Source organism: Thermobia domestica, chromosome 15 (assembly GCF_964235325.1).
Source record: "Thermobia domestica chromosome 15, izTheDome1.hap1.1, whole genome shotgun sequence".
Taxonomy (NCBI): Eukaryota; Metazoa; Arthropoda; class Insecta; order Zygentoma; family Lepismatidae; genus Thermobia; species Thermobia domestica.
The window spans coordinates 4,473,132-4,495,645 of NC_137468.1; the positions used below are offsets into that span (position 1 = coordinate 4,473,132).

General features: G+C 37.4%; 1 protein-coding gene across 1 annotated transcript in view; it reads right to left on the bottom strand.

Moving 5' to 3' along the window:
* Nucleotides 1-12,713: 12,713 nt before the first annotated feature.
* LOC145672005 (phospholipid-transporting ATPase ABCA1-like) overlaps nucleotides 12,714-22,514 on the bottom strand; it is a 378,961-nt gene continuing 369,160 nt past the window's right edge. Inside the window, exons 41-42 of the mRNA XM_081741187.1 lie at nucleotides 19,344-19,417; nucleotides 12,714-12,950 (exon numbers count right to left, since the gene is read on the bottom strand). Coding sequence (XP_081597313.1) covers nucleotides 19,379-19,417 — 39 coding nt within the window. The 3' untranslated portion in view covers nucleotides 12,714-12,950; nucleotides 19,344-19,378. The remainder of the gene's footprint in view (nucleotides 12,951-19,343; nucleotides 19,418-22,514) is intronic.

Consider the following 22,514-nt stretch of genomic DNA (forward strand, 5'->3'; position numbering starts at 1 on the left):
TAGAAACTTAATCTTCGACAAATGTAAAATTAAGAAAAACGTACCTCTCCGTATCCCATTAAAGAGCTCTAATATCTTAAGTATATATGTCTGTGAGTTCGATTTTGTGTATGTTTGTTTCGTACAAAACTCACGCTGTTAAACCGTGTCTAACTAATATTTGAAGATTGCACTTGGGCTGGCCACAGTTTTTGTCTTATTAGGATCTTGAATAAAGTTTTTATCCTTTGGGAGGAGAGGAGGTTCGAAAACTGAGAGGAGAGGATATAACTATCACTAACTCCTCCGCGTCAAGAGAGACCCAAGAAGAGCATGTTATAACAACGTTAAAGGTTCATTTAGTATTGCATAATGACTTACTAATCTTCAATCGTTAATAAATGCTCTATATTGTATTCTTATAATCACTTTATCAATCCATAATTTTCATGTTGTAAACCTCAACAACAGACTGCTTAAGACTTAAGACTTGTGTTAGGGAGTGTCCCATGAAACGTGGGTTCCTCTCACCATAGCATGGCACGTCCTCAGGTGGCAGATCAACGAGAAGGCCTCTGGATATAGAGGTTAGCTGATAATATATTGAATAAGCAGTTGCAGACAGAGACAGAGATGTTCCTCCAGCTTGGGAATTTCACTTGATACTAATAATCTCATCCCGTAAAAGTGGTATTTGTTCAGACACACTTACAGAAACCTCGGATCATAACTGATAACTTGGCATGAGTTCAGGAAAATAAATTAGATATGAAATATGGAGCATGGAATATAAAAAGGTTTTATATGACAGACACGCTAAAATTCATAGCGAATGAGTTACATAAATATAGGATGGAGCTAGTAGGAGTTCAGGACGTTAGATGAGAAAGAAAGGGAGCAGTGAAGTCCAGAAAGTTTACTTTTTTATGGTAGAAGGAACTAGGAACAGGATATGGCAGTAGGAACTAGGAACTATATAAGCAGTAAAATGGATTGAATTTGTTAATGATATATTTTCTTTTATTCCTCGTAAAAGTCGGTGGTGTGATATTATTGTATGTGGCGGTATTATGGTTATTCCTCACTGGATGCATTCCGCTACTTTCAATATTAAAATATAGGCTGACAGTGAATAGTTGTATGGCATTAGTGGTTAGGAAGAGTATTGCTTTGTTAGCTGACACAAGGACACTAATATGCCTTGCACTATGGTTTACCCTGCGAGTCTCCCCAGCTATACCCCGCTCGAGTCTACCATGCAATAGTACCGTAAATTATTGCATATTGGACCCGTGCACAGATCCACCTAGAGGCACCCACAAAGTTTACCTGTTACAACCATCTCTTGACCTATGTAACCCAGAGTCCGGGGACCAGAGTGTACTGATGTTAACTTGTGTAAGGGCACAATATTAAGCTGTATTATATATATTAACATAACATTTACCCTATCCTTTTAGTTTCATGCACATTTGTTGTATTTTATTTTCATGCTTGTGGAAAGTCAAAAAAACACAAAGATATCATGCATAGTTGCATATTTATATGAATATCAATTAAAAAGTTTTATACGTGTAATATTAATTACATTATTTTAAGTTTGTTAAAAGGCCCCTTTTCTTTAATAACGCGTCGCGAACTATTCTTCCCGGGAAAAAGCCTTTCAACAGTAACTTATCTGACTTAAAAAGGTTTTGTCCATCCTCTTCTCATAAAGCTGCACTGTTTCAGTATTTTGCTTCTATTTAAGGCATTATTATTTCTTTTTCGTTATAATTCACTAATTTAAAGTAATTAATAACTTTCTTGCTGACGAATTAAATAGATCGAAACACTACGTCATTCTTGAACTTATATGTTTACGACCCGCTCGGGAGAGTAATACTCCCGGAAGTACGTTTTTTTGCGCGCTACTCTAGCCAGCTGTTTTACGCGCTATCATAGTTAGTTGTTTTAAGTTGGTCACAAAATCTATATCATTTAGTACAAGGGGAACAAAACGAGCCTTATATTATGGAGTTCAAGGGCAACTAAACGAGCCCTGCGGGGCTTCTAACCCGTTCCTACTACTACTACTACTTATCTGCACAAAAGTAAGTAAATCACATTTTTTAGTATTATTTTCGTATTATTTAATTTAAAAAGTGTTGTAAAAAATGTTAAAAAAACTTTCCTCGGGCCGGGTTTGAACTCACGCCAAAAGAGATTTTCGTTACTAGCATATAGCGCTAGCCCACTCGGCCACGAGGACCGACAACAACAATCGTCTGAATTCTGCTATTTGAATGCAACGTGGCAAGACATAGATAACGCCAACCAATCAGAACTGTGTTTTTCGTTCCTACTTCCGGGAGCATTACTCTCCTGAGCTAGTCCTATATGTTTCGTGTCTTCACGCAGAATGAATGCACTGTTGCCAGTGCCTTCTCACAAAGGTGCTCCCAGCCACCAACACAACGCAATGGATAACGTAATAGTTAAAAATAGCCATGAAGCACTGTGGTTAAGAATGCAGATGGAGTAAATTTTTTCTTTGGGTCATATAACCAATTTTATAACCATATTTATAGAAGCGAAAGGATTTTCTGCGTCGCAAAGACGCACCATACGTATACACGTATACCAAAAGAAATTTTTGAGAGCTGCCTTTGTACGAGGTTTACGTAGAAAGTTAATTTTTTTAACTAATAATAAATGAGTTATCCTTTAATATGTTCTAAATGTGAATTCGTCAACAGAAGGTAAGGATGACGATATAAAAGACACTTTTTTACGACGAGGCAGAACCGATGATTGATCAACTTCCACGATACCATACCAAACTTCTATTAAGTTATTTCAATACGAAGGTAGGCCGAGAGGATATTTTAAAACCGATTATAGGCAACGAAAGTCTGCATAACGAAAGTAATGGAAACAGCGTTAGATTCGCTAAATTTTCAACATTCAAAAAAAAAAAAAAAAAGAAAAGAAAAAAACGTGAAGAGTACAAACTTCCCATATCGTGATCTTCATAAATATACTTGGACCTCACCAAATGGAAAACCACATAATCAAATTGGTCACTTTTTAGTAGATACAAGAAGACAGTCTAGCATAATTGATGTTCGTCGTTCAGAGGAACTGACTGCGACACTGATTACTACCCGCTAGCAACGATAATAACAGAGAGATTATCGTTGAATAAGAGGAATATTCAACATCTGAAAAATGGATAGGTTTAGTTTAATGAAATTAGAGGAGACCCAGGTGAGAGAGGAATACCAAATTGAAGTGTCGAATAGATTCTCGATTTTAGGAGGTTTGGAATGCACTACTTTTCAGGATACTTAGGGTGAAATTAGAGATACCATCAAAATTCCAGCAAAAGAAAAACGAGACACGCGTGAATATATAGGAATAAACCATGGTTTGACCAGGAATGCACTAAATCAGTAAGGAAGTGTAAGCATGCAAAACTGCGTTGGCTACAAAATCCGAACGATATAAACAAAATTTGACATCTGGGGAACTCCCAAAATATTAGAACAAAGAAACGCAGTTTTTTGAAAGCTAGAATTAGCTAACTTGAAAATAATAGTAAAAACAAAAGCGTTCAGGACATGCATAACGGCTACAACGAATTTAAGAAATGCTATCAACCTTGCACTTATATACAGGGTGGCCCAAAAGTAGGTATACAGTACCGTACTGCATTTTATATCATTTCTTAATGTTATCTATCAGGCAGACATAGTTTCTTTATTATTTGTTCTTAATGTGTTTTTACTTACATCTTAAGCTCGGAAGAGCCGAAGCAAATAAGCCCATAAACTAGCATGTTATACTTGATCAATGTAGGAGTGTACACTTACTTTTGGGCCACCCTGTATTCTCATGGAAGTCGACGGAACAATTCTCACTGGCACGGATAACATTTTGAATAGATAGAAACATTTCTTTGACGATTTGTTTAACGCGAAACCAAAACTAATGTAAGTGGAGACAAGGAAATGCACACAGAAGAACTGTGTATTTTAGAGCCTAACCGAGCAGAAGTAGAAATTGCTATAAAGAAACTAAAGATGCATAAAATTTCGAGTGTCATCTCCTGAGTTAATTTTAGCTGGAAGAGAAAAATTTGGAACAAGAAACTCAAATTCATTCTCTTTACCTGGAACAAGCAGAAATTGCCACAAGAGTGGAAAGAATCAATCATTGTTCCAATTCATAAGATAGACGGTCAAAACTGATTGTAATAGTTATCGAGGCATTAGCCTTCTGTTAATATCCTATAAAATCCTCTCAAACATTCTGTTACCAAGATTGACTCCATACGCAGGTAAAATTATTGAAGATTATCAGTGCGGGTTTAGGCGACATCGATCAACTATCCAGCAGATATTTCCATTCGACAAATACTTGAATAAAAATGGAAATAGAATTCCCCACTACATCAATTATTTATTGACTTCGTAAAGGCCTTCGACTTGGTTAGGAGAACATTGTATATACAACATTCTCACAGAATTTGGAATTTCAAAGGAGCAAGTTAGATTAGTAGAGTTTGATTGGATCCCAGAATAAACTTCAAATAGAAAAATACTTGTCCGGGAGATTTCATGTCGAGAAGAGTCTGAAGAAGATGCGTTACTTCTATTACTACTAATTTTTGTTCTAAAGTACGCTATAACAATAATCAAAGATAGCATAGTGATAAAGCTGAATACCATTCAGCAGATTATAGTGTATGCTGATAATGTAAATCTGATAGGCGAGCAAACGAAACAAATGCAGAGTTTTTATTAAATGCTTACAGGGACATGGATTTAGAAGTAAATGCAGAGAAAATTAATATGCCTACATGGAAATTAGTCGCGATCATAATACTGCAAATTATGGGTACCTCAAAATATTTTTTGGACAAAATGGATACTTTCAATAATCTAGGATCAATACTAATAGACCAGTAGCGTAACTAAGGATACATGGGCCTCCCCGTCTTCCCACGTAAAGTTCATGTAGCAATAGTTTTTTCTTTCTTTTTTACTTTGGATGTTTCATCTGGTCAGTCATTACTTGCTCATATTATACAAAAAATTACATTATTATTATTATTCATAGATAAATTTTGTCCGCATTGCTACAACATAAGAAAGTAAACTTTAATTCACTCTGAGCAGAAGATTATTGAATAATATCAAATTCCTTCTGTTTAATACACCAATCTTCATACAGAGTGTTCACGGTAAATTAAGTGACATTTCAGGCACTAACTTCAAAATATCAATGCTGTTTAAAAAGTATTGAGGCTTTAGAGTTCACAATTCAGAATACATTTAGTGCGATGTAAAAATAACCTTATAAAAACACATGTGCACAAGAGCGCTGATCCGGGGGGGGGGGGCGAGGGCCCCTCCAAAGCTGATGTGAACCCCCGCATTGTATTTATGAATATACAATATTTGGCACAATTTGAATGTAATTTGTCTTAAAATCCTCATATATATATGCCTTCTGCATCTGAATGCTCCCCCCCCCCCAAATTTACAGAGAAATCGGCGCCCTTGCATGTGCATAGTTTTATTCGATGACTTTATGCAAATTTTGAAGCTATAGATCTCCTGTGGTTTCTAGTCAAAAAATTGTGACATGTGGTTTCCATTTTTTGAAACTAATGTAACACCATCCAGAGAGTTCTACAAAGATCAATACGAACGATAGCCGTACAGTGCTAGGTTTGAGTTACGATATATGCATTCGCAGCCAAGGTCTCGCAATATCCGACAGGCAATTAAAGATGTATGCATCTGGTGTTGTCCGAGTGGTATAAGACATCCGTCGGCTGACAAATTCCGGCCGTTTGTTTTGAATTGCTAGGTGCCCTCACGAAGCACAGTTCCGAGTCTATCAGGTGTTGTTTTTATTTCCGTTATTTATTGTTTTACCGATTTAGTCTTGCAGCATTAAATTTTAGCTTCTCCTTTTAAGTATTTCCTTTTATTATCAAGCAGCTTTCATTGTAACGGGGACAATGGCCACTCTCCTGACATTCCCATTCAATTCACTTCAATTCCGAGTCTATCAGTCTGCCTAGCGGGAGCAACTAGTGATGTACAATTATCTTCCAATCCTACCAAACGCAGAGTATAATGTCCCTGAGCTCCAGTATGGGTTTTGCTACAGACTGTGGAGTTTATTTTCATTTTCACTTGATCACGATCGTTCTCGTAGGTTATCCATTTTCCATTACTTGTGAGAAACCATTCAGTTCGTTGCGTTTCAGTAGAGATTCCCGGATAGAAATTTGATCAAGTCAATGTAATTGTTTTGGAGTTAGATCATAAGCCACACAAGAGCCGAGCTTCTTTTTGTAACCAGCTTTCCCCAAGTGGTTTAACATTCATGATGGATGTTTAGGTCATGGGCGATGCTATGACTCCTTATCTGCCGGTCTCACTCGACTTTTGCCAAAATATCATCCACTTCTGTTGTGATTGATCGTCCACTGCGAGCAGGATTTTGAACATCGATATTTCCAGAATGAAAGCGGACTGAACCATTTTTTGAGCTGTTGCATTCGATAACATATTGACCTTGAAAACACTTTTTTTTTTCATCGACCTGCGTAGCATTTGAGCCTTTATAGAAATAAAATGTAAAAAGTAGTGCAGTTTTGCTGGAAATTCACTGATCTTTACCGGACAATGCTTTTCGTCTGATTACAATAATTCCAATACTTTTTGGACATCTACTAGCTTTAAATGCCAGATGTGAAAAGACGTTAGGCTTCACCCGCTGCGACTCATATACCTTGATATTTGGAACCCTAACATCATCTATTACGCAAAAGGTTCAATACCTTTTAGACTACCTGTTATTAGACAACTACAGAACAATATTGAGAAAAAAGTCTGAATTAATATGAAACCTAGAAAGTAGATTTTAACATTCTAAGTTTATAAAATTAATTTTCGTAACGTAAATGGTTCCTTTTGCCCTATGTCACCCGCATTGTGAGTCCGCTAGTTATGCCACTGTAACAGACGAAAACTATATCCACAAAGAAATTAAATATCCACTTAAAGCAAGGAATTGATATTTTTATTCAGTTCAAATTTGGTTTCTTCTCGAATACAATCGAGAAATTTGAAGCTTAAAATATATAAAATGATAGTCATGCCTATTGTGCTGTATGGTTGTGAAACATTGTCGCCTACTCTGAGGGAAGAGTGGAGACTGAACGTGTTTGAAATCAGAATCCTGAGCGAAGTATTCGGATCTAAGAGGAACGAGAATGGAGAATGGCGGAAACCTTATAACGACGAACTATATAATTTCTACCTTTAACCAAACATTGTTAGGGTCATCAAATCTAGGAGGCTCAGGTGTGCAGTTCATGTAACCAGCGTAGAAGAACGCAGGAAAGCTTTCGAAGTTTTAACTGGAAATCCAATCGGAAAACGACCATTAGGAAGACCTAGGCGCAGATGGGAAGATGAAATAGAAACTGGATCCAGTTGGCTAAGGACAGAAGTCAACGGAGAGCTTTTGTGAATTCAACATTGAACCACCGGGTTTCATAGGCTATAGAGTTAGTTACTTAGTTAGTAAACTAGTGTTACTCACGAGGAACGTAAAATTTCTCGTATCATCCACTGCAGAATTGTATTGTGTCTCGTCTCGAATCTAAAAACATACTACTCGTCTCGGATCGTCTCTGACTCGTGGGTAACAGTAGTTTCCTGTTTAAATTTCATTCCACTAATTTCTTCATAATCATTCCGTTTGTTCGAATTGCGTTCGGTTACGTCATCCAATTCGGACCTTAAACCTTCTACATTTTGATAAATAAAACGTCACGCTTGGTATTCACTGTTACATTTTTCGTTTACAGTACTAAGTATGCATATAAACATAATTTGTTTTTTCCTTTAATTAAATGTTATCTGCATAATTAGCACGAAGATATAAAAATTGTTATTCTTTTTAACATTTCTGACTTCGTAAAACATTAATCATCTATGTTAATCAGTAATCACTCTTAAATTATGATTCACATATATAACGAAAGCTGTTGTGTAGCCAATATCTTTACAACTTTAGTTTAGGTCCTTGATTCGATCGAAGCTCGCGCCAAGTGAGCTTTGTGGTAGACAAACACCGCGTATGTGGGTTTTGTCTAGGTTCTCCCGTTTCCTCCCACTTTCTTTATTCCACCATTTCATTCATTTCTCATCATCACCGTCTCCTTTAGCCTAGCCGGCATAACTGTCAGATGTAAAACTTAAAGATTTCATTTCATTTTTCAAGTTCATTTTAACATTCATTTTCTTAGAAAACTATTCTCGTTGGATCTTCCAACAAATTTCACTGCTATTCTTGGGTATGTTTGGCTTGGAGATTTTTTCATCCTTGACTGATATTTATCACGTTAACGGTGATATTTAAATCTAACGCATCAATCTTCTTGACAACATCATTGATATTTTCATCAGAGAGAAAGGGATTAACCATGAAGTTTTAAACTATATCCCCTGTCATATTGAAGCAAGATCATCTAGCTTTGTCTTCTGTTTCTCTATCTTTTTTCGCTTGTAAGTTCATCAATAACGTTCATAGGATACAATTCTTCATTTTAACTTCTTTGATAATTTAGAGTTTTCAACTAATTTTTCTGAAGCTAAGTTTAGCGACTTTCCAAGGTCTTCTTTTGATATCCTGTTACCCATCTTATCAACTTCTTCTTTTAAAGAGAGTAATAATTCATACAACACATATAATGACGGTGATTTTTTTAATACTCACCAGAGAAGCATCACTTGTCATTGATTTGCGTCATGATTTGTCAACATTTCTAGAACGCCATGGTTAACCAATGGTCATAAATATCTTCTTATTCTTATCTTTATATCTTCTTGTTTGAGATTGAAACAAATGTCATGAAATACACTCACCTGCCAAAGCATTATGGTCACCCGGCAGATATGAATACGGAAATTTATTTCGGAAGAGATTGAAAGGGTTTTTAGGGTCTAAAGTCAATATGAGGATAAATTATATTAAAATTCGTAAAATCACCTCCTAAAATTAGACTAAATTTAAAGAATAGTTGCGATTTTGGTGATTCCGTAACTCCAGGACCCATTCCCTACATACGTCCTCGGTATCCGATAGTTTCTGAATAAAGTAGTTAGGCTGACTTAAGACAGGGAACACATCAGATCTGCTAGCCAGACGGTAACAGAAACCTCACTCGATCAGTCAGTATGATGGTTTTACGCACAATGTGAAACTCTGGTTCGGCGATATATTAGAGTTCGATAGTGATCAGATTGCGATAGCCAGACGGCTGAGAAGGTGCACCTCGCAAACAGGTACAACTAACGGCAGACTTGAACAATATACAAAATACAAGTGTGTCTTAGCATACGCTTCACTATACACTGTTCGATATGGGCCTACGTAGGCGATGTCTTACATATATACCAATGTCAACTGCACTGCATCATCGAAAGCGAATGAATGATCAAACATTGCATGGTCCGAGAAATCATACTGCCTTCATCAAAATTGATTTCTGTGTCATAATCCATAATTTTCCAAGGAAATAGTTGCTCGAGATGTGGACAATAGAATGACGTCATACCGGCAACGGATACAGTATAATTTGGAGAACATTTATATGGTCATTCAGGGTTCAATAGTGCGAGAACCTTCACGTGGGTCCAGTAGTGCATGTGGAGAGCACCATGACGGCTTCAGCAATCGATAGGTTATTACACTACATATACACTAGGATGGGTCGTAAAAAAGCGATATTTTTTTTCAAATCGAATTCTAATAGTGCGGAAAAGTTGGACTGTCCATCCAAATATGTGACTGTAGTTGTTTTTTTAATCGGGTAATATTTTTAGTTCGCGCATCGAGGTCAAAGTTTCATCAAATTATTAAAAATTGTACTGTCTTTACAACACACTGTATAAAATACACTTTATTTTTTATAGTTCTAATAGGATGGTAAGTTTTTCGTAGACATGTAACAATACGCAGAAGAAAAGAAAATTGAAGTCGGACAGTATCTTCAATTCGCGCATTGAGCTGAGGTCAAAATTTTGTCAAAGCGTTGCTTCTACTACTGAAAACACTCTGTAAATTGCCTCTTTGTATTAGCCTTAATCTCATAGATTTTCTGGATCATTTCTGTTTACTATGGTTATTTAAGCTTTCGGAGCAGCCAGAGTAGCAGGGCAACAAATTTGTGCTGCAGGGTGGCTTAGTCATCTGTGAAATTTGATGTTTCATTTAGAAAAGCTTTACAGGACATCTATGAATGGGTAGGTGCGTTGTCGTGATGAAGCTGCCGGTCACCAGTTGCCCAGAGTTGGAGAATCGTACTAATGACAGCTTCTCAACCAAGAGCACTGTTGCTGGACTTTTCCGCATCCTCTCCGGATGTGGTTAACCAAGATACTTTTATTGGACGGCTGATTGTGATCAAAAAATACGGTGAATAATTTTACTAGAAACAAAGTAATAAATTTACATGGAATTTGATTTAGTCTCTTTCAAACTACCGTCCTTGGCTAGCAATGCACTCATCCCAACGTTGAATCCATGGCTGAAAGCATTTCAGGAAGACTTCTTTTGGAAGGACTTTTTAGCTGCTCTGCCGTGATCCTCTCAATGCCAGGAATGGTGTCAAATCACTTTTTTCCTTTAAGCACGTTTGAAGTTTTGGAAAAGCCAGAAATAGCAGTATGCTAAATCTGATAAGGCGGATGTGGACAGACAGGACTATTTTTTCGGGCAGAAAGTCGCTAACCAAGAGCAATGTGTGGCACGGCGATGAGGAGGATGTTATTTGCCCAGCAGATACTCTTTCAGCAGATACCCTCACAATTGTGAGTGCAAAACACACTACTTATAAACGTTGTGATTTCCGATATACTCAACAGATGACAATTCAGTACCTGACAACTTATCATTAAGACGCTCAGAAATGTGCTTTTACCTGACTTGTATACTAAAATTCTTTGATTAGCATTTTTGACAATTCAAAGTAGCATTCACAATTGTGAGGATATCTGCTGAAAGGGTTAATCGGCAGTTAAAATGCTTTTTAAGGACCCGTATGACATGTTTAGTTGTTCAGAAAGCTCTCATATAGTCATTCGGGTGTTTAAACGAATCATTTGTACCACTTTTAGCATGTTTGCATCTGTTTTGACGTCGAAGGACGTCTCGATCTTTGCTCGTTTTCAACTGATTCCTTGTCACTTTGGAATCGCTCATACCAGTTGTAAACAGTCTTCAACCGATTCATCGGCATACACCAATTTTTAACAGTTTGCGAGCTTCTTTGACACTTTTTTGCAGCTCCAAACGAAACTTAATGTTGACGTGTGACAAATACTCTTAACACGCCCTCATTGTTCTGTCTCTAGAAGTCAACTGTCCCGTCACGATTCCTTCAAACTCGAAACTAACTATCCTGAAGGTTCAGGTTATTGAACTTACTTGTTGAAATGTATAAAACATGGATTGGTGACACTGTGCAAATACATTTACTGCACATTTTGATCACATTTTGTATGGCTTTTTGGAGAGTATCTGGCTCACTGAAAGCAACTTGAAGAAAGTCATTAGCAATTGCAGTACGATATTCCTTTTGATTTGGTGACAGTAACAGCAAAATGAATTTTGCCTCGACAGGTCATGAAACATTCCGTCTAAATTTCAGACTCTTTAGTTTTCGAATTTTCCAGCTGACTCTCTAGTGCTCAGAATGTATATTGCAGATATTTTTGGTTGTAGAAAGTAAATGCTCTACAATTTCTGGCAGTTTGTTTAAGATCTTCCAGAAAACAGGTTCCGTTCAATAAATTCGTGTCTTCTTTGTAACGTGCTTCACTCACTGCATTGATCTCGAAAGCTTTGTGATGCATCCAAAAAGTTTGCTGCAGAACAATGTCCATCTTAGCACGAAACGTGATGTAGATTTGCTGCTCTACTCGTTCAGTTATTGCAAATGGGCCGATCACACTCTACACGTACTTACTCAGCTCCATTGGGCTCCGAACTGACGCGAGCAGTAAAGTCGTTCTCGTTCGCGTGTGCACATCATACTCAACTGTTAGTGGCTGCCAGATTACATCGCGGTCCTATAATCCACCGGACAAAAAAATACACATAGACAGTAAACTTTGCAAAAATCTTGAAAACTCACGACACCAGTATAATCCTCCGCCTGCGACTAAGAAATTAACTTTAGATCTAACGCCAGGTATCTGGAAATTATGAATGGAACAGTTGACTAGGACTAGTGCACAGTCGTAAGGAAAATTAATATTCAAATCTAGATGCAGTAGTCCAAGAAATTGAAATGGAACAAATACGTATTTATTTTTAAGTTAGTAACGGAAATAATAGGGAAAAAAGTGACTAACGGATAGAGTTACTTTTCTCGCTGATTTTTCTGCGCTGAACTACTGCCAGACAAGTAAAGCATGCTGATTACTGTGAGCACCTACTACATGACATGTGAAAGATTTCCACGTCATTTGCAGCACCAACTCATTGCGACTCCTTTGAGCGTTAATTGGTTCTTCCGCCATGCAGACAATCAAAACAAATTTCAACAGTGGATGTAGAAAGATGTCTGTACGTAAACTGTCCTCATTACATTAAGATTGTTTCGATACTTTTAGGATACACTCTTAATCTTAAAAATGAAACCAGAGACAAAGTGTTTAACCGAAATTTCACTATATTATTTCTACTTGTTTTGTACAAGAAACCGATTTGAAGACAAAATTAATATTTATTTACAACTTAAGAAAAGTACAAACAGATCTGTTAAGTCTTCTTATACTCTACACAGTTCGTGTCTTCTTTCTCTTCCATCGCAACGAAACAATTTCTCCTTTACAGCTCCTCTTCTCTGGGTTAAAACCAGTTTCTGTAACTTTGTTCAGATACCTGCAGTGAAACTATAGTCCAAACCCAATTATTAATAAATATCAATATACAGTGTGATTCAATCATTTTAATAGTTTACAAATTACAGTACAAGGTAACCAAAACAGTTCTTATCGCCCATTAATCATGCGTTCACAGAGAGTAAACAAATTGACGCACGCCTCTGCAAAAAGACCGGGAATTAGACTGACTATCTAACTTTTTAGCAATACAAGCATATGGCGCACACACAACACTCATAGCTCGTCTACTTTAGGAGAGAAATGGAGAAATCGAAACAGCTTGTTCGCGTGTGTTTGTTGTATGACTTTAAAATGGGCCTGTTAGCTAGCGCATCAGGTAGACGCATATGCCAGGCATTTGGGGAGAATACTGTGAACAAACGCACCGCCAGACATTGGTTCTAAAAATTCCGTTCGGGAGATGTGAGCCTTTCGGATGAACCTCGCAGTGGACGACCACATGTTGGATGACGAGGCACTGAAAGCAGCTATCCAGAAGGACAGTGGTCTAACGTATGATGAACTTGGAGAAAGCTTCCATGTTTCCGCTGAAACAGTCAGACTGCACCTGCATGGGATAGGGAAGTCATACAAGTTATGCAAGTGGGTACGCAGCCAACAAGGAACAACGAGTGACAACTTCTTTGTTGTTGCTCACTCGGTACCTGAACATATCCATCTTTGATCGCTTGCTCACTGGTGACGAAATGTTGATCCTCTATACCACTTCCAATTGTACCAGGCATTGGTTGTTGCTACGTGACCCTGTTCCTCACACCTCAAGGCTATCCCTGCACCCACCAAAGGTTATGTTCTCTGTATGATTGAATTGCCGGCAAGTGTTGCATTACGAGCTCCTTCCACCTCGTCAGATCATCACTGTTGACCTCTGCTCTCAGTGGTTTCAAAGGGTGCATAGTGTATCGCGGCAGAAGGTACCGGCGCTGGTGAATCGCAAGGGTGTACTGATCCTACATGACAATGCCAAGCCACGTGTGGCAAAGAGGACACGGGAGACCCTTCAGCAACTTGGCTGTTGTCATGCACCATATTTATCAGACTTTGCGTGAACAGATTATCACCTGTTGATCTTTAGCAAATGAAGGAGACCTGCGGAACGTACTCACGGACTTATTTGCATCCAGTACCGCCAAGATTTACCACCAGGGTATTATGCAGAAGCAGAAATATTGGCAAAAAGCGTTGAATGTTGATGGAGATTACTTAGAAACCTAAAGGTACGTACTGTCCACTGCTCTAGAAGGACAAGAACTTTTTTGTTACCTTGTATATTGCTGTGTGGCAGAGTTGAAGGACTCTGGTACCAAAATGGCTTCCTTCATCTATGTCTCACATTTCAACTTTCAAATATCTCATTCGGTACTTTTGATGTATCATGAAATACAAGAAGAATTATAACAAATTTGTTTTCCTAACCAGACAATTTAAATTCCTCTTTACTAGTTCTCCGAATACAACGAACCATTTTTTAAACTCGAAATCCAAGAGGACACGAAAAGAATTCGAATTATCCATAATAATAATAATAATAATAATAATAATAATAATAATAATAATAATAATAATAATAAGAAGAAGAAGAAGAAGAAGAAGAAGAAGAAGAAGAAGGAGAAGAAGAAGAAGGATATGGATTAGACCTTTTCTTTAAGGCTGCATATTATTTGCATGGTGCAATATTGGAAACCAATAAACGACATTTATTCGTACATAAATTAAGCTACGGAAAATACATTTCAGTAGAGCATCAAATACTCAAAAATTAACAAATGAAACCACATAGACGAAAACATGCTTAATTATCTATTCTTACTTCGTGATCTTTGCTTTGATTTGACTGCTTATATACGGTCAACCAAATCTCTAGTTTCATTATTGCGTGAAATATGTCATTAATAGTTAAGATTTGGTTGATATTCTATAAAGCTTCGTAAGTTTTCAACAATTTCGTGAACTTCAGATGATGGGTCAAATCGTGCGATCTACAACTGAAACAACAATCAAATGAATGGCCTCATTACGGATCATCACGAAAAAGGCAAATTTCATCACAACTCCAGCAATGCCAAAGTTATGGTGATTCTCCTGTACGACTGGGACGGTGTAATCCCAACGTATACCCTTCCCCCACATCAGGCGGTCAATGCGCAGTATTTTTTTTTCCTTTCGGGAATAAAACTTGCGGCCAGCTTTGAGATGGAAACAGCGACACTTTATGCAGAACTTGTCCATCATTTTGCTCGGGCGAATACGGCGCAAAGTATGACTGGTTTGTTTGATCTATGGGGGGTGGGACGTGTGCACCACCCGCCCTACTCTCTGAACTTAAGCCCATGTGACTTTGACTGGATTCGCAAGAGGAAGGAACTTCTTCGTTGCATTCCCTTCAGAACTGTTCAAAGAGATTCATCAGGCAGTAGACCGGTCTATTACAACTATCAACACAAAGTGCTGCTAAATGTATCCAACGACTTCCGCATTGCTGGTGACGGGCTATACACAGTGCTTGTGACTATATTGAAGAACTGTAAACTGTTGTAAGATGTTGTAACATGTTTATTTGTATCTATTTTGTATTAGTTGCTAATAAATAGTTGCCATTATTAAAGCTCCTACCCTCGTGTATGTATTCCTTACAATTTGGAAAAGAATAGTGTGGACGTAAGACTCCCTTGCACATCTAGGAGGGAATGGTAGGGGTGACACATAAAAATGATCAAAAATACTGATATTAGTATCGAATCTATAATTATCATTGTCGCTGAGATGAGATAAATACTGACATTCACGATGCCGTTTAAGACCACGTTTAGCCTCTACTAGCACCCGTGGATGGAAAATGGTGATATAAAAACATTCGAAAACGACTAATACAGTAGAGTACCGCTAATCCGAACTAATTGGGATCGAACCCTGTTCGGATTACATGATTGTTCAGATTAGCTGGAATAACAATAAAATCGCGGTTTGAAGCGGGTGAACGGGTATTGCGTTGTAATACAAAGCGTATAGTACGTATTTCACTCATACTAAACCTAAAAGTTTCAATATTGTACAGTACGTACTGTATTCAGGACCGGATTTAGGGGGAGTGCAAAGGTGCACGTGCAACCCCCCCCCCCTTTTTCGTTGTAAATATACACTACCTAAAGTGAGAAGCTAGCAGTAAAAATAGCAACACTTTCCGGAAATTTCTGCTGCTATGTTTCAGTTTGGGCTTAAAACAAATAGAAGTTTTGCAAAATATATAGTTTAAGTCAATTTTCAAAAGTTGACAGAAAAGGATTCACCAAGAACAAACACTTAGTTTTTTCAGAGCATTTCCTCATTCACACCACAGATGCCTAAAGGCATTTTAAAAAAATTCCAATTCAATTCAAATGTGCTGGTAGTTATCGATGCACCCTCCTCGGAAAATCCTGGATCTGACCATGACTGTATTCTATTTCAAACTTTGTGTAGTTGTCATAATGTGGCTTAAGGCCTAAATACAAGTATGAAAGAAGAAAACTGTATTTAACGAAAGTTGAAAGTTGACGAAAGTCTACGAAAGCATGCACTTATTTCCTTCCTTTTAGTTAGTAATTTCGTAAAACTCCAAATTTCGCCGCAAAAAATAAGTAAATAAAATTTTCCTTCCGAATCTGTTCCGATTAACCGGATGTTCGAATTAAACGTGCTCGGATTACCAGGATTCTACTGTATTAGTGTCGAATTCATAGTCAGAGATCGCAAAATACACACACCGGATATGGGATACATAAAATCCACTAGCTGTGTTTGCAAAACTAATGTATCCACAGAAAGTAACAGCGTTGTGTGGATTTTGGGCAGAGAGTCTTCCAATTAGTCCGTATTTCTTTGAGGATGATGCTACTTCCATTGGACCTCGATTATCGACCAATGATTAGACAGTTTTTGTAGAATACAATGGAAGCAATATATGTCAACATCATATGGACGATGGCACTTTACAAGTTTGAAGACCGCATAATTTCATGTAGAGGAGGCATAAACTGGATACCTAGACCTTTGGGGATCCCATGGTACAATTTGTACCATAGACCTACGTGTTTTTCATGGTACATTGCGTTATAACTCTCCTATTTGAGCTTTCTCGTCCGTTTTTTTTTTTTTTTTGTTTGTTTGTTTGTTTGTTTTTCAAGTCCAGAGGCATTGTAGAAGACCTTACGTATGGTTTCACTCCTTCCTATGACGTCATAATTCTAAAATATATTTTGTCATTTATTAAGCCTATGTTCATTATTTTTTGGCGTTCTTATTTTTGCACGTAGAAGATTGAAATTTTGCACAAACATTCAGTCCACCGAGTAGTATTTACCAGATTTTTTTTTTTTTAAGATTTGCGAGTTATAACAGGGAGGATGCAGAGGGGCAAAGGGTTGAAAAAGGGATATTTTTACCCTCAAAATCCCTTTCTTCGGGAGTTTTCCGCCTTATATACATGATGGAGACATGTGAGTCATACCGTCTGAAAGGCAGTTTTATTCTGAAGAGATTGATGGGCGGAACATGACCCTAGGGTAATTAGGGATGCCTCAGGGAATTTTTAAAAAATATCCCTCTGTATACGAGAATATGGTACATTGTCGGTATATATATTTTTTGGCGGGCTTACTTTTGTACCTAGAAGATTGAAATTGTGCATAAACATTCAGCCTACCTAGTAGTATTTATCAGATTTTTTCAGATCTCTGCGTTAAAACAGGGGGGGTCCAGAGGTGCTAAAAGTTGAAAAAAGGCATATTTAGACCAAAAAATCCCTTTCTTCGGGATTTTTCCGCCTTATATACATGATGGAGACACGTGAGTCATACCGTCTGAAAGGCAGTTTTATTCTGAAGAGAATGATGGGCGAAACATGACCCTAGGGTAATTAGGGATGTCTCAGGGAATTTTTAAAAAATATCCCTCTGTATACGGGAATATGAGGCATTGTTGGTAAATATATTTTTGGCGGGCTTATTTTTGCAACTAGAAGATTGAAATTGTGCACAAACATTCAGTCCACTGAGTAGTATTTAACAGATTTTTTTCAGATATATACGTTAAAAAGGGAGGGTCCAGAGGGGCTAAAAGTTGAAAAAAGGGATATTTCGACAAAAAATCCCTTTTCTCGGGAATTTCCCGCCTTAGATACATGATGGAGACATGTGAATGGTACCGCCTGAAAGGCAGTTCTATTCTGAAGAGAATGATGGGCGAAACATCACCCTAGGGTAATTAGGGATGTCTCAGGAATTTTTTTCCCTGAGATCATAGTGTTTTGCAGTAATTTGGGGCATTGTGGGAATTCTTGATAAAATTTCTCCCGCCCTTAGTATTCAAGATAGAAACTTGAAATTTGGCACACACATTCAGTATACCAAGTACTGTTTATCAGATTTTTTTAGATTGCTACGTTCACACAGGGCCATTCCAGAGGGGCCCAAAGTGCGAAAAAAATTCCCTCCGAAATTTTCCCTTTAACATCATTTTTCCCGCTCCTGGTATATGGTATGAGCATGCAAGTGGTACCATTTGAAAGCCAGCTCTATTCTGAAGAGAATGAGGCATGAACCATGATCCGAGGATAAATAGTTACGATGCAGTAGCTGCTTAACTGAAAGTCTAAAAAATACCCCAAAAACCCAGGATCCCGAAAGGACTAGGTTATGTTTCCTGAAACTTTAACTCTTTTTTGTGGGGTTATTTGAAACAAGAATCATATTCCAACAAGCTACAAACAATTCTGGACCTTAAGAGGCCTAATCAGTGCAAAATTAAAACACCGCTAATTTTACAGTAATTATGTGATATCTTCAAGTAGATAAAAGATAATTAAAATGTGGAACAAGAGCGCCCTAGACAATATTATTTTGCATGAGGTACCGTTATCACAGTCACCTAGTAGCTTTCGGTTTGCAGCCATTTACAAACGTGAAAATAAATGCCGATTTTCTAAATGACTACAGATCGAAAGCAGATAAGTGAGTCGTGATAACAGTATCTCATGTAAAATAATAATGTCTAGCGAGCTCTTGTTCCACTTTTCGATTATATTTTATCTATCTGAAGATATCGCATAATTAATATAAAATTATCGGCATTTTATTTTCGCCTTGGCGGGAAATCTTAAGGACAGCATTATTGCTTCTACCGTGAAAGTTTTAACAAAAGACTGAATATTTGCCACGATTACAGGAGAGGCACTTGTCCAACATGATGTTTCATTATTGAACGGAACATGAGTTCTTGTCAATCCGATATAGAAGTTTTCACTTTTCCATTCATTTGTGCACTTATTTAACAAATTAAAAGTAACATTGAGATTTGAACATCCTATAAATAAGAAGATAAGAGCGAAAATGTGTAATTACTTACATTTTTTCTTAAACAACCAGATCAGATAACTTTTCTCAACTTTCAGTCTGAGTATGTACAAATGAAAGAAACGTCTGGAAAAGAGAAGAGAAAATATGTTTTAAATCAAACTTTTAAATATAAGTTTAAAATTATTATTTTTATGAATATTAATAATAAGATAGGTTTGTCTCATATTGGGACACTACAGTAGACTTTCAAACTATCCGAATTAAATACTGGAACCAGGGGGCAAGGTGGCTCACTGGTAGAGCGTTCACATCCGGTGCTTGGGGTCCCTGGTTCGATCCTAGCTCGCGCCGCGTGGACTTTGTGGTGGACAAACACCGTGCTCGTGGGTTTCCTCGGGGTTCTCCTGTTTCCTCCCACTTTCTTCATTCCAACATTTCATTCATTGCTCATCATCACCGTCTCCTTTAGCCTAACCGGCATAACCGTGGGACGTAAAACTCAAAGATTTCATTTCGTTTCCATTTTCAATACTGAAACCAGGGGTAATAAATCTATGACCTTCTGTTGCATTAGAGGAATAAATTCAGGAAAGAAACCTGTAATCGGACGCTGAATCCACATAAAAAAAATCCGTTTGTTGCTGTCTTTTACTATTATTACTGTACAGGAATCAATATTAAAATCGTACTTTATATACTAGTTAATCTTCTGCATTCAATAGAAAAATAAAACTTTTTGATGAAATCTATTCTTGAGGTCCTGAATCTATATGAAAGAACTGTTTGTCATAAAACTAAACTCAATAATTATAAATATATTCTCGGCAACACAAACTCATAGCAAGGGAAAATGTTGCTACATTAATCAGTGCAAGGTCCAATTCAAGCTTCAACACCGACAGGAAATACGAAGATCAACTTCGACGTCCACACGCTGTATAAATCTACTTGTACGTCATCGAACAAACCCGCAAAGATGGATCAAAGGAACTTTACCGACTGTCGATTAGCACTGACGTACAGTATAAGACGAGAGAATTTCTCAAAACAATTTTACTACAGTCTCTCTTTCGTTTGTGCTTTAAAATAGATTTGACTCCGGGTTGTTTATGGGACAATTTTCATTATGACCTCCAGGACGTTAGGAGTCCTTCAACCGAATCTCAGAATTTCAATACAACTCTCTTTTAATGCCCAGGCTCTCTGCATGTCTGCTTGCTGTGATACTGAGACCTCGACACGCCACACTTCGATGGCAGGCTGCAGAGAGGAAGTTGCTGATCCACTTCAGCCACTTCGCTGGCATATGGATGCCTAACTGTGTGGACAATTGTCAGTATAACAGAGGAGTTTTGCTTATGACTCTGTTCTGTGAATTCGGTGTATTAGTGTGCTTGTTGTAAAGACTGAACCACAAAACAGAATACAGCAATGCACGTGAGTAAGCAAAGCAACTTCATTCTCGTTGTATTGCCATTTGCTGATTATCTAATTCTAAAGTTCCCTAAACTATGAGTATAGGTTCTCACGAGGAGAATTATTGAGTTTGTTTGTATATTATTTGTGTCAATTATACAAAGCTGTATCAATAAATTTCCAAGTTAGCTCTGTAGCACATCAATAAAGTTGAGCTTGTAGCTTATTGATCTTCAAGCTTGATAATACAGCGTGCCAACAAACATAACGCTTTAACATAATAAAGTGCTGTATTGCTGGTTGTTTTATGAACTCATGTGTGTTGCAGTTACATAAAGAACAAAAAAGTCGGAGTAACGAGCCCATGTGAAATTTTACATTAAACTGCGCAAAATTGGGATCACCACAGAAACAGTGAACATGTTATGAGAAGCTTACGGCGATGAGGAGTAAATCCTATGCAATGTTTAGAGTGGCACAAACATTTGAAACATCGCAAAACATTCCTTGAAAACGACAAGCAATTTTGACCAATTTTCATCCGCATCATTCCCGAAAAGGCGGAATGAATTAATGTCCGTGAGGACTGTCAAAAGATGATCAACCAGTAGCGTAGCGTGATATTCCGAAAGGGGGATGCCAAAGTTAGTCATTTGTGCGATATAGTACTACTGCAAGCAGCAATACATAGCTATTCCGAATAGAAATATAGGGTTATACAAAATTTAGGAGGAAGCCCCCCTAATTGGAGTTCTAGTGGGGCATAGAGAAGCGAATGCGTGGATTACGTTAGAATTTAAAAACCAATTGCCTCAGCTGCTTCTTGCTAATACCGTTGTGACGAGAAAACTAGGGTCCACTTTTGTATGAACATTGTTTCCAGTATCGTTCCCTTCATTTCTTTCTCGTGGGCGGCTTTTTTCTCCACATACCACACATCAATCTCGTTCTTTCAAAAAAAAAAAAAAAAAAGAAAAATCGCCCCTAGAAATTTGTCATCTTGGGTCCGGAACTCAGACGCCCGTTCGTGAATATGGGCCTGATTGTATATATCATTTGAAGATGTAAATACAAAGCACTTAAACCAAATCTGGGGGCCTGTTTCTGTATCCAGATACTGAAGTCAAGGGCGCAAATCTGTCTTCAACGTTCGTGAGATGGGTAAGACTGTTCCCATAATCCTTTCCTTTTTTAACGATGTTCAAAATATTTATGAAGTTGAAAAAAATGCTGTGGAGGATTAGGGAAGCAGAGTTGTCTATAACATCGGCAGGATGGTACATTTTAAGGCTTGTTGTGGGGGGAGGGGAGAAGAGACTCATATTACAGTAGATGAATCAGATTTCTGAGGTAAACCTGTTGTACTCGTATATTATATACCAAATGATGTAGATGAAATAGTGGTACATATCATTATTACAACTCAGTGCCGTGAGCACATTGAATTTGAATATATGCATTTGAAATTTGAATATATGCATAATAATAATTGACATGTTTCTACTTACGCATCCACAATGATCCACATTAAAATTTTAGGACATTTGTTTTATAACAATACAAATAATGACTTCCCCAAAACTATGAAAGAAAATCAATCAGGCCTATATTTGGCGCAACAATACTCTTATCTGAGCAAAATTATGATTACCACAATAGCATTATAGGAATTGTTACAGGAATTAAACAAATAGTTGAAAATAGACTACTAATAATTAATGACAATGAAATATTAAAGAATACGATTCTTTTTTAAAAATGAAACAAGTCCAAGGACATTAGATTCGTTTGTGGCAGTCGGATA